The sequence below is a fragment of the Pseudomyrmex gracilis genome, unplaced genomic scaffold, assembly GCF_002006095.1.
Source record: "Pseudomyrmex gracilis isolate BER0280 unplaced genomic scaffold, ASM200609v1 scaffold_10, whole genome shotgun sequence".
Taxonomy (NCBI): Eukaryota; Metazoa; Arthropoda; class Insecta; order Hymenoptera; family Formicidae; genus Pseudomyrmex; species Pseudomyrmex gracilis.
The window spans coordinates 71,010-85,185 of NW_018020594.1; the positions used below are offsets into that span (position 1 = coordinate 71,010).

Below are 14,176 nucleotides of genomic sequence, written 5' to 3' on the forward strand. Positions count from 1 at the left end.
ATTGCAGGTGCATATCGGCTTCGCGCGATATTTTTCAATCATTCGCGCAACGAGAGAGAGTGTGTGAAAATTGCGATGTCACTGTGTTTAACGCGTAATATGATTAAACGCATGATTAATACACAAGATTGGCCAAAATTTTGAATTTATATATACGTATTTAAACATACACTCTAGTATACATATGTGTGTTGCATAAAATTTTAAATAAAAAATAAGTGGACAATTTTTTTATATAAAACATTCATCATATTTTCTCTCTCTCTCTCTTTCTCTTTCGGAAAAGTTGCTATGTCAACGATGTAGTTAAATTTTTTTTTTTTTTTTTGAACAATTTAAAACACGGTACATAACAAATTCATTATATCAAAAATTTGTACATGCAAAACGAGAATGATATTCGAGAGTTTGCAAAGTTTACTTCTCAAAATACGGAGAACGAGACGCGAGAGATGGTTAGAACTACTCACCTCCGGGTTGCAGATTTTATACTTGATAGTCCAGAGTCTTCCCTTGCACAGTTTACGCCTGCATCGACGTTGTTGTCGCGAAATTCCGCCGCCGCACGTTCTGAAAGAACGTAACACACGCGGCTTGTGAAATAGTACATCAGAAACTTATTTTCTATATTATGTGAGACATTCGAAATATTCTCGAATGCACTTTGACCGGGGACGTCTTTCTCAGGCGCGCTTATTCAATGGAGTTTTCTTAATCGCAAGGCGTGCTGAAATCGTCAAGAGTTTAATTACATTTTAGCAGCGCCGCGCACCGACGCGACGCGGTTAGTTAATTCAATTTACTACTTCACGCTAATTCCATGAGCGATCTTTATTCGCTGAAAATTGCGTTACCACAACAAGTATAAGTTAGTGTGCTCTCCGTACTCGCGGTACAAAATACATTCGCCACCAAAATGGAAGTGTCACTTGTGATATTAAAGCGTTCTAGCCAATTATCACGTTCATTTATATACATAAATCGAACTTCAGTCGTCTCTATGGTCTCTATAACTTCTGTTTAAACAACTGGATTAATATCTCCGAGCGAAGCGTCAAAATTCCAATAGAATGAAAATTAAATGTAATCACATTTTCAATTACGACTGCAATTTTATCTTTATTTTAATAATACGCAAATAGAAAAGATAAATATTAAATATTCATAAATATTAAATATTTAATTAACTTATTTTCTTCTTTCGTAAACAATGCAAAAGTGTTCTCGAGTTTTAAGAATCCCCGATATGTGTCTGAACGTCCGATTTGACAGCAGCAACGTTGATCGTCATGAGAACAGACATGGAAAACATTTTTCGCGCTGCTTGCACACACTGTTTGCATTTAGAATAAGATATATGTTTGTATTTTGGTGAGAAAGAAAAAACAAAACAAAGTGCAAAAAAATATAAACACACAAACAAACTTATGTCTGCACTCAACCGCACGCGGCCTGAAATGGCCTGAAAACATATCGAAAGTTTCGTGCGGAAATACAAGTGTTTAGCGAGAAGTCAAGAGGTTTGTTCGACAAAGCATACCTGTAAAATATATCGGAAATTTCGTTCGTAGTGATTTAAATGTAAGAAACGCAAAATCAAGACGCGATTCGACAGCTGTCAAAACCCATGTGACAAGCCCATGTTTCCATTGCTTGAGTTTTGTTGTTAAACGGATGGAACAGTTTCCGGTATATTTTACAAGTGTGCTCTATTGCGATTCCACGTGCGTTTATACAGAAATAATCTTATTCTCATGCAAAGTTCACGAAATTTTCGCGTATTTTCCTTACTTTTGACAATTCAAGATAATTGCGAAAGTATCGAAGAGCCTTAAGCAAAGTTTGTGTGTGAAAAAGTAATAATGACGTCACATCGAGAAAATGTTAAAAACTTGGATCGAAAATGTAACGCAAAAAAAAACGATACGTTTGATTTTAATTATACGCAAATAGCATTTCTATACATATGAATAAAATCTATTTTTATTTTTGTCTATTTTTATTTACAAAATCAAGTAACATTTTATTAATTTATAGCACTAAACTAGTCACTATATTGTGTGTGTATATAGCAATTGTGATATAAATTAAATAAACTATCATTTAATTTTTAAAAACAACAGTACACGGATTGCATTAGTTTATATAAATAGCAATTATTTGCTTTAAATAATGCTTATTAATTACAGATATTTGGTTAATTGGAACAATAATATTGTACATACTATGCATTATATCTATTGATTATTCTCGATTTTATAGATATAAAAAGTATTTAAATTTATCAAGCGTTATACATTTATTAAATATAAATACGCGAAAAATTGACACTCCCACGTGAGATAAAGAAATTTTTATTATTTAATATTTATTGTAACTTTATAACAAAGTTAAACTTATATATATATATATATATAATTTTAATGTATTGAAAAATCAATACTTGAAACAACAACTCATGTTATAATTAGTTAAAACAATTAATTATCTTTATTATTGCAGACATCTTGTTATTTTAGCGGCACTGGAAATCGTAACCGAGAGCACACCGAGATGTGTGAAATACAAGTGGCGTGGAAACATCAATAAGTAGGGCGCTGTAGATCACACAATAAGCTTTTTTCTGGCCAAGTGCAGTTCGCAAGTTGTAAGTGCCATAAATTGCTACGTTTCACAGTTCCAGCCACTTCAGTATAACTGAAAAACGAGCGACAAGGAGGAGGAGGTGAGTCGGGAACAAAGTTATTGCCGCGGTGGTGGCCGCCAAAATGAGTTCCGAAACGCTTAACATTCCGGTTGTGTTATCGGTAGGACTCAATATTAGAACCGCACGAAACAGGCGATGAGAAATCGCGAGATTGGATCATGCCTTGCATGCGAAAGACCGACAACCCCGTTAAGGCGCCCTTTGTCGCACGGCCACAATATGTGCGCGCTATTCTCCGCTCCGCAGTTTGTTCTAGAATACGATCTCTTCATCGTGAAATACGAACTTTTGTCTTGCACATGACCACGCACAGAAAATATCTCACGCGAGTGCCGAATAATAAAATAAAAAAAATTTTTCGACCTCGAGTAATATATCTTTTTGAGATAAATTCCTTATTGAGTTAAAAAATTGAAGCAAATATTCACGACAATTTTATAATTTCTCTCCTACACATTAAGTTATTTATACAATACTTCATATAATTTTAACAAATAAAAAATTCATATTTTGACGTTATAGAAATTGTTAAAAAGTTGAAGCTATATATTGTTCTCTTTAAGTTTGACGACTTACCGTGAACATGGCGACCACTTCGACCATGGCGACCATTCTCCCCAGCCAGCATTCTGAAACAAAATATAAAATATAATTGGACTAAAGTATAAAAAAAAAAAGAAATTAAATAACGCATGCTAAATTAACAATTGTAATTATCAAACGTCCACAAAATTGCATCGTACAGAAAGATATTTTATTTCTTTCTTAAGACTGTACTGTATTTAACAGTATTTAGCATATGTATGTTCACATCTTCATGCACCTCAATTATCTCTGTCAATGACGCACATTTTAAAACAAATGTTCTCCGTAATGACACTTAGTTTTGAAAAAGTGATATTATTCTGCCAGCTCTTAACTTTCTTCCCAACGCACTGCGCCATTGCAATCCCCTTCCCCCTCTTTCCTTTTCAGTTGCAACCCTTCGTTCTCCGTCGGAGGACTTTTATTTCGCTTATAAATGTGCCGTTCGAGACTACTAGCAGTAGTCGATGTTCGGAATGGTCTCTTCGAGTGAAACGTAAAACGCGCTTCAGACAATGTGACGCCTACGCGTATCGATCGCCTTATTCCGACCAATAAATTGTAACTCTGAATAAAAGCGATAAAAATTTGACCACCGTGTCGTATTCTCGGCACACATATTTCTCTCCTTTTCTTTCTATTTCTCTCTTCCTCCTTCCCTCGACCAAGATTTCACAAATTCACTTTCGCTACATAGATTGAAAACTGGCAATTCATGTTCTATAGCGAGCAATCGATGGATTTGCGTCGAGGGAGAAGAGCAAAATCTGGGTCTCACGAGAATTGAACAAGATACAAAAATTTGAAAACTTGAATTTTTTTACTATGTAATGTATATACTTTTTCTTTTCATCTGACTCTTCGCACAACTATTGTATACACTTTATTAATATACGTTAAAATTAATATATGTTAAAAGTATCGTTTGTCAAAGTACTTTTTCTCAAAGCAGCACGTGAACGACTGATCTCGTCTGGATCGCGTTTGTTTCTTTCGCAAAGTTTTCGATAATGAGTCGTTGTATCGGCTTTCACTGACAAAAAAGGATAACAATGGTGGGAGCAATTAATCCTCTTTATTCATTCTCCCGTCCACCCTTTCTTCGTGTTACCGGCTCTTCTTCTACGTTATTGCATGTACAAAGAGAGAGAGAGAGAACAAGAGAGAACATTTCGATGCGTTTTAACGGTTACCGGTAGCGCTTTTCATGAACCCAGTGAAATTTATTTCCAAGGTGCTTCTTTCCACTTCATCTCTTTGCCCTTCTTCCACTGTCGCTTTCGTTTACGCTCGCGCGCGTTTCACGTTTGCTCACGCACGCCTTTCAACGTCGGGTTGCGGGATTACAAAAGGCTACAGCAATGGAGAGAAACCAAGGGTGGCGCATCAGAAGCGAGTAAAAAACAGAGTGGACGATACCGAAAAAAAGAGATAAAAAAAAAAAAAAAAAAAAAACGAGAGAAAGAGAGAGGAAAAGGCATATATACAGATAGCAACGGGGAAAACGCAGAGTCGTTTCAGCGGAAAGAGCCAGAAAGCTTTTAACGTGATTCCGACGGTTGTTTTATTCGGAATTCCGTTCGATGAATAATGTCGGCGAGTCGAACGAGCTACGATCGTCATAGGAAATTATTGACGCATCGATCTCTCGCGGAGTTCGATCTGCTTTAGTGCCGCCGCGCTCGCACGCCTCACGCCGAATCATTTTCAAAATGCAGACCGCCGCCTATTATACCGTTTATCTCCTACGGCTCGCGACTTCTATTCATCCGGTCCGAAATGCACAGTTGCGTTTTCCACGATCGAGTCGCGACAGTAACGGCTATCTCGTAAAATTTATCGCGTAATTGCTCTCTTGTTGTTCTTCCTCTTAAATTATCAAAAAGAAAAAGAAATATCCAAAATATCGCGAATATCGAAGATTACTTAATCGATCTTTTAACAGGCGCGCGACTGAAAAATAAGTAAAACATTGAGGAAGAGATAACGTACAAAAACAACGGACGGATGAACAAGAAAATAAGAAAACTTTAAAAAACTGAGATTTTAGTAAGAGAAAAGTAGTTTCACAACAACTAAATTTTACACGAATCCGAAATGCGAACAAACTCTCACACTTCCGTGAAGTTTCATAAATTTCGTGAATATAAATAACGTCTACGTGAGCGGGGAAAAATGGCGGGTACCGATTTCCGGAGTTGTCTCGAAGGGGTGTCTGCAATGCGGGTGTTCCGGTCGGCGCTTCTGCAGACCCAGATGTCATCATTGCTTTGGTACAACCAAACGAATAACGACACGTAACAAGACGCGCCAATAGACACACATTTATACCAAGTGCTTTTTTTTTATATTCTCTAGGGCGCAATAAATATTCTTAAAAAAAACTCTCGAATGTTGTTGCGGATTTTGAATTGTCACAAAATTATTTCTGCGCACAAAGTGCCGCGTTGCGTCAAGTTACCGAAGGATAGGAGTTACAACGCGGGATTAGTTTCGAGTATGAGCGTTTAAATGACGATTGTTACTGATCTAAATGTTCCCGCATCATCTAGAATTGCGATCTCTCGCAAATTGGCCCCACAAAGTGGGGAAGCAGCGATAGGGAGAGAGAGCCCGATAGGCGATCTCTCATTCCGCAATGCGGGCTTTCGTCGTGCCCTATATAGGCACGGCCCTGGCCCAGTCTCTCGCTGTACTATACTCTAATTTGGCACTTTTATACTCCCCCGAGAGGGTTCATCGCCGGTAGGATAAATCTCGACTAGGGACCGGGCTTTTATACGGTCACGTCCACAAAGAACGTTCTTTCCATAATTCGATTGGACTTGGCGCTGATTATAGAAACGCGGCGAAATATGTAAATTGAGCGTGAAAGGTAGAACGATGCGACCGCAAACGCGAAATGAATGCGGCGAATCGAGAGATAAAAACGTTAGTATCAATTAGGCGACTCCTAAATGCGCACGTACGCGTGCGTGATACACGATAGACAAAAAATGTGTTAAAAAATTATAACAAAAATTATAGTTCGCAAAGATGCGCGATTGTCAAAACGTTGCCGATCGCAAGTAACACTTGTATTTTGCTGTGCAAACTTTGCGCAATTAGTACAAGTACACTATCTCTCGAAAACAAACATCAACAAGAACTAATGCTCGGAGATGTTCTCTATTTTCTTATTTTAATCGCTAAGGGAATAAATCTCGCAGTCGCAAGTACAGTGCATCTCTTCAACGCCTTTCCCAGGCTACATAAACATATTACGCCCGGCTATGTAAATCCACGAGTACGTATGTACATCGCGAGAGAAACAGAGAAAAGCGAAGAAACGTCGTGTCAGACGAAGAAGGAGAAACGGAGTGAGAAACCGAAGATGGAGAGGGAGGGATTTTGCGGGGAGAGGTAGAGAGTAACAGGCTCACTATTCCCAATTCCCACCCAATCTAAAATCAATCTTAGTTCGTACTCTTAGACGAACTGGAAGTGAGATTCTAAAGGGATCGGAGAAGAGAGGATGAAAGGGAGAAACGGAGGGGTGATGCAGAGAGAAAGAGAGAGAGGGAGGGAGGAAGGGTTGGACCGATCACTTTTAAGCAGCGTTGTGCAAGTCTGCATTATTCAAACTCTACCGCCGAACTAGGCAGCTTCGCGCGAGCACCCTCTAAGGAACACCCTTCTGTCTTTCCCTAACGCCCAAGCCTTCGTTTCCACGTTTCACCTTCCCCGTCGACATTTCATCCATTTTCGTCTCGGTGATCCATGACGCTCCGTCTTCGCGTCTTCCCGATTTTTTTTCCCCAATCTTAACGGAACGCCATTCCTTTCTCTCCGGCAACCGTCGCGGTTCCGATACCGCGCTTCACTTACATATTCTATCAACACCCCTTCTCTCTTTGCGCCAAAAATATTCCGTGTAATTTAACATACATCAGACACAATTCATTTATTCATAGAAGAAACGATTATTAATTCATAGGTGGGGAGCGTAAAAATAAAAGTCTTAAATAAAATATTAATTTTCTCTCTTTTATTCATCGCTCGCGTGTCTTTAAAAATAGACACTCGACACGTTTTTTCGAAACACGAAACTCGGATCTGCCTTGCATATCTCCGCTGCTCATTTGGATTTTTTTTTCTCCCCCAGTCATTTCCCGCCGGCATTTCCGATTTATGCCGTCGCACTCAATATCCACCGTCAATGCGCTCGCAGAATAAAAGGGATTTTCTCGCTTCCTTTTAAGAATTCAAAGAGATATTCACGGCTTTTGGTTTGGCGCTTCTGATTCTCTCTAAGTACTACCGCCCTTCGACATCGGCCGGCTTTCATGTCGCTCGCTCGCAACGCGAGCACAGTTCGCAGTTTTCCCTTCCTCTCCCTTCGCTCTCGCCCTAGCAATTTCCACAGCTCCGTTCGTTGAGGGAGCCTCTTGATTTTCTCAATTTCGAGCCTTAGGTAAACAGCCGAAAACAACCGTAAACAGTCGTAAAACTCCACCGGGAATTTTAGGCTTCTTCGTAATCCTCACTCGCGTACCTGTGCCCTGAGTCTCTTAATTTCTCTCGCTCTGAGCGCAACGCAAACAGGGCCGCGCGCATGTGTGTATAAACTCGCTCATATCCGCGTGTGCAGGAAACATCGCATAATGAACGCCTCGATGCTTTTCGCGTCCATCATTTTATGCAAGGTGTTGGAGTGCACCGAGCTCGTTGCGTCTCGTGCAATGACGATGTATGACGGTCGCCTGCGATGCTCCCACGCTAGCGAGAGAGCGTTTAAACGCGGTACTCTCATTCAACGTGTCTTTAAGGTGAAGATGGTTTAGTTTAATTTTGCAAAAAAAAGTATTTTTCTCCGTATCTGAAAACTTTTTTAACTTATAAATTCTCTAAATGTACATAAATATATTACATATAAAAATTGTAATCTCCTGTAAATATTACGTATAAAATTCTTTGTTTTTGTGACACAACATTATTATTATTCGCAAACAAAATATATTTATTTGTAAGTACATTAATGTAATAATAAAAGAAGAATTTGACACATTGATTGTCAGCGAGTGAAATAATAGAGAGATTTACTTATCATTTTTATTATATTACGTCGTTTCGTTTGGCGCAACCGACAGCCAAGTGCCATTTTCGAAATATAGATATATTTCGGGATAAACGGAATTCGCACGCACGCGTATATCACCCTAAAACTATTTTCAAGACGAAATGTTTATGGAGGCAAATTATGATATATAGAGTTATCATCGGATTTCGTAGTTTATATGTTAACGTTGGCCGGTTCACGCGAGAGATACGGTCACACAAGATGAACAGAGAAAAAGAAGAAGAAAAAGAAGAAGAAGAGAGAGAGAGAAAGAAAGAGAAAGAGAAGTATTAAAAGGGCCGCATAATAGGCTTAGGGAGACTGATGTCTTAAGTGGGATAAGAGGTAAGCCGTCGAAATAAATCTCGTGGAATTCTATTTCGGAACCCGAGCAAGAAAATACCGTGACGTATCTCAAAATGTTTCGCGGTATCTAACCGCGAGATCGGTGTATCAGTGTAATATACTGCGGCGGCGCAGTAATGAATTTCTGCTTACACAATAAAATGTAATATAAGATATATTTTGATAACTTCTTGTTATATACAAAGAGAGCGAGGAAGCGTAGCGTAGATACTCGAAACAGATTTGCTCATGGACACACAAATGTATCTATGTTTCACGACGAGGGGAGCTACGCCGAGGAAGTAATTTTCATAACAATCTGATGGACGAGTCAAGAGGGAGAGACAAGATCTGCTTATTGACAGATGGAATATGTTCGTGTCTCCTCGTATATTTGTAATTAATCCATAAAAGATGCTCCGTGTTGTGATCAGTCATATTTTATTTCCTTTCCGTACACTCTTCAGATTTTAATATTTAATTGTTGTTTTTCTGGTTTCTTTCTTACATCTTTTATATGTTTTCCTGCTTAAATTAATATAAAACGTCATCATCTTTAACACTTCCGTGATACAAACACACGCGCGTTATATTCTTATCAACGTCTTTTCTTCTTCAACACCTTTGAGCTAAAAACTTCTTACATAAAGAAAACTATTGAATGGCGTGCTTCACTCTGTTTTATCGCGCGTTCTATGCAATAACATCATAAATCACGTTTCCTATCGTAAAATTCGCGGAACACTTATAGGTTTGTCATTAATGTTCCCCGGCTAACTAAAGCTCTCTCTCTCTCTCTCTCTCTCTCTCTCTCTCTTTCTCTTTCTTTCTTTCTTACGTTTTGCACTCGTCCGATAATGCTACATCGAGTGTTTTCTTTTTCGTGAGCAACGAGGAACAATTGGAGAGAACGCAAACTGGATGATCGGACTTTTAAGCAGATTCCTCACTTCGCACCTACATTATTCAATCGCCTCTCCATCGCGTCGTCGGTGCTTTCGTTCCCGCCACGTCGCCGTTCAACCCCGAGATTCCATTCTCGTGTGCAGGTGTCAATTTGTTTCCTCTCTCTCGCTCGCACCTCTCTTCTCGCGCGTTTTCCTTCTCTTCGCCCACCCAAAACGCTTCTGCCGGATGCCGATGGGGTGAAACATTAGACTCCCAAATTATTGAAAGCAACAGCGGGGGACAGTTTCTCTCCGTTTCGCGTTCTCTCTCTCTCTATCTCTCTCTCTTTCTCTTCGCTTTCTCCCCATGTGCCTTTGTCCCCTTCGGAATCCAAACTTTACTGATAGATCTCACTAGGTCCTTTCTCATTGTTAATGGAATCCCCCCTCCCCTCCCTAGGGCCACTCTGGACCGAATCTCAGATACGCATCTTCGATGTGTGTCCCCATGCGCGTTATCCAATAATCGTTCCTCCCTCGTCGTGTTTTCCAAAAGATTCTTGAATGAAAACGATTCCGAGAATGAAGTCGCTCGATATCACGTTTCGTGATACGCCAAAAGAAGATGTTTGTCTATCTGTTGAGAGATAACGACAGCAAAAGAGAGCTGTGATGTCCAATTAAATTATTATCGATACACATTTCTGGAGTGTATCTTTACTTTATTTAAATACGTTTCATTATTCCATTAATGTCAGATGATCACATTACGTGCAATTTTATTAAATAAAACAATTTAAATTGCAGAGAGAGGTTTTCTCTCTTTCTTCTGTGTAATATATATATATATATATTACAAATTTCATATGGATGACATTCTCTCTTTTTTTCCTCTCTATCGGGTAAGTTCGGACACACGCTTGCCAAGTCCGACGATAATTCTGACAGATACATATGCGCGCGTTTCTACGAAAGTTTTTATAGAGAACCCCCCACAAATATTCGTAAACCTAATAAGAACAATGAGATATCGCGGCGCGATGCTATTCATTCAATTTATAGGTGTACCACAGCTCGAATACTTCCGTAAGTCCACTGTATATATAAAACCAAGAGGAGAATTCTCCCAGACATTAATGTCCCAACAGATTTATTATCTTCTGGCATAGCGTTCGGAAAATTTATAGCCCGGTTGTAATTGCGTTAAATTAAACACAATTTAGCAAACGGAAAAGAACCGCGAAATTCTCACATCCGAAAAGCGGATACTCCGTCCCCCGAATAAGAAGAAGTTTCTTATCTGCGGCCGGAACTCCTATAAGCAATTGTGTCACGCGACTTAAATAATAATTACTCGAGCGATTAAGGGAGTTTTGCCGTTTAATCGACAACAATAACAATTACTATTATCGCCGCGGTGTAATAGTTCTCTCTCGAATACGTCGAACAATCGACCATTCGACAACCAATAAAATCGGCCGGCGCGTTACGACCATCGACTCTCGCGAGCGCGCGAATCACCCTTCGTCGATGTGTCGCGCGCGCGAAATACAAATTTTCATTCGAACACAGAGAACGTGTTACCGCGAACACGGTCGAGTGTCCGTTAAATACGGAATGATTCCCCCGCGAATCGCTTTATAGAGCGATAAAACCGAGAGGGGGAAGGGGGGAGGGAGATGAGAAAACGCGTTTGCGAGCTTACCGCGAGTCGACGGGCTTCTAATATTCTTCCGATAGCAAAGGAAGGAATATTACACTTTGTATTTATGATTATTCTCTCTCTTGTTTTCGTTCTATCTGTGATTTCGGCCTGGGTCTCGTTAATTCCGTCGGCGAACGATAATCTGTCGGGGGGAGGGATTAAAGAATTAGCGTACCACGGGCTGCGAAGAAATTATCTAGCGGCGCTCTTCTCTGCTCTAGTCGGAAAGATAATTTTCTCTAAATAGAATTCAAGCGAAATCTCTTTACCGACGTAATTATGATATTCCTTAAATTCTGTTTCACATTTAATTGCTACTCTCTTTCGATATTTACGATTCCTATTATTATCGAGTTTCAAACTCGCTCGTTTCAAACTCGCGCACTTTTAAGTACGAGTATACATGGTAGGCTCGCGCGCTACTGTGCATGCTGCTAATTAGGTAATGACGTCAAGGTAATTTGTTTAATCACGATTAGTCTTTTCGCAATCAATAATGCACATTTTGATCGCACAAAACAGAGCGCGTAAATATAATTAACCGGTAACGCGCGCATATATGTAATTAACCGGTGAAGTTCGCAACGTTTTTTTGTTTACGTGGCGGAAAAAAGGTGCTAAATCTACTTTTCAATACAATTATCAAACACACGTACAAAAAATCTAATGTTACAATTCTATCAATAAAATTTACAACGACGGCACTCGAGCACGCGTGAATTAAAATAAACAATTGATTCGGAACATCGAAGAAACTGAAGTGATCATATAACGTTCAAGCATTACACGTACAATAACACAAGCGAGAGCATTAACGTATCGGTTTGACCGAACAATGGTCTGTAATACGTCTGTACCATGTGACAGGAAGTTCGTGTTACGGGAGGCGCTTAAGCGGAATTAGTAGTGCTTCGGTAGCTAATATCCGTGATGGCGAACGCGCGGTTCCAAAGCGGGAATCTCTCTCTCTCTCTCTCTCTCTCTCTCTCTCTCTCTCTCTCTCTCTCTCTCTCTCTCTTCGAATGCATTCATCGTTGAGAGATTTTCACGTTGCCGCGGCTATTAAACTGTCTGACCGAGTTCCGTGGCCCGTGATAAATATCAAAACGACTTGTACGTACGGATAAAAGCGTACGTATAATCTCGCGGAAATTCATTAACGCCGGTCCAAACGAAATATAATGAATTTTACTATTCTCTCGCGTGTCCCACATTCGTTCGTCTATGCATGAACCTCATGCTCGTAATATCGACGAAAAGCGTGCCACGAGCAAGAATTGGTATCAAGCACGAATTTCTCTTATCAACATAAAGCGTGTGTGTGTGTGTGTGTGTGTGTGTTTGTATTACCAAAATAAATTGTCGTAGAAACTTGAATTCAATATGTAAATCTTTTTTGTATTGTAATTAAGTAAATCGTATTGTTTATATCAAATTTTCAACTAAACTGAACATGCGCACGTCTCTGCTGTCTCAACACAATTTTCCTTTTAATCACACATTTTAATACGATTGTGTGATTTATTGTGTGATAAATCGAACCGCGCACGTTATCTCTTTTTTCTCTTTTTACATTTTATTTCTCTTATATATTTCTCCTTTTACATTACTGATCTTGAAAAAGCGTTCGGCGTTTCGATCTTTCATTGTAAATTCACTGCTCGCGAGAAACTTGATCTCTATCTCTCTATACAGTTGCGATCTCACATTCGTAATAGAATGCGCGAGCATTGTTTTCGCGTGCCGCACAGTTTTCGCAAAACAACGAAAGGGAAAGAGAGATTGGCGGGACGGCTAATTTAACTTGCTCGCGCGCGAAGAAGAAAAAAAAACAAATTGCACCGCGCGCGGGTTTGATTCGCGAGCGGAGCGAAAATCGATGCGACGAAATTCGCGAGCGGAAATCGGAAGCCGGAAATCGTATCCCCACCGGAGTCACTGTCGGCGGCAACACGCGGGAGGGTTTATTACACGTCAGTCACACCTCCCTCAAAATTGCAAAAGTTTTATAAGACACAACGATCCACGCGCGATTACGTCCCGCGCGACTTATGGCCGGAGCTTTGTTATTGCGCGCGGGCAGGTCTGTGCTCCCAAACGGTTATATTGCGCCGTGCGAAACAAAGTACTCCGATTTCTAAACTCAGACCGCCGCTGATACGAATAAACCACATAATTCGCGCGTCCGGTCGGCTAAGAAATTGCGAGACGTCGGTCTCGAGAAATAACGGAAAATTACAAAAATTGATTCCGATTAATCGTTCTTTGAAATAATCTTTGGAAGATATTTTTCAAAAATCACTGTTTCTCGCGCGAGATGTCTGTTGGTGCAACTGTACAAAGTGATTCTGGATAAATAATGTGTGTAAAACTGTGGAGAGAGTTATAAATTTATTTCATCAAGCGCTCGCGGAAAAAGTTTTTTCCTCCGAAGAGCTTTGTCTGTAGGAAAATGCGCGCATATTTAGTGCATGTAATTTACAAAAATGAATTTTATGCTGTGCGTGCAGTTTTTGCTAAAGATAGAAAAAGTATTGTATAATTTAATAAAATGGAAACTGAATGTGGGTTTCTTTTTTTTTTCTCTCCTTTCCACTCTTTTCTCTTTCTCTTTGAGCGAATAATTCTTTTCTATTAAACAAGTCTCGAATGCTGTGTGTGTGTATACTTTAATCAAATATGTGCGTAAACGAAACGCTCGCTTGCACAGCGCGGGACGACGCGGCACGCCGGATGTTATAACGACACAGCGCCAACGATAAACAATGTAATCCACATCATAAAATATCCGCATGAATATATTACAACAACTATAATCGCACAAATATACCACGTTACGTGGAAACAAA

The 14,176-nt window shown here is 39.6% G+C and overlaps 1 protein-coding gene across 3 annotated transcripts in view; it reads right to left on the reverse strand.

The window, feature by feature from the left end:
- LOC109862664 (ADAMTS-like protein 1) overlaps positions 1–14,176 on the reverse strand; it is a 152,900-nt gene that overhangs the window by 48,461 nt on the left and 90,263 nt on the right. For all 3 annotated transcript variants that reach the window (XM_020442783.1, XM_020442779.1, XM_020442775.1), the window contains exons 3-4: positions 3,284–3,336; positions 471–570 (exon numbers count right to left, since the gene is read on the reverse strand). In XM_020442783.1, the coding sequence (XP_020298372.1) occupies positions 471–570; positions 3,284–3,336 (153 nt within the window). The remainder of the gene's footprint in view (positions 1–470; positions 571–3,283; positions 3,337–14,176) is intronic.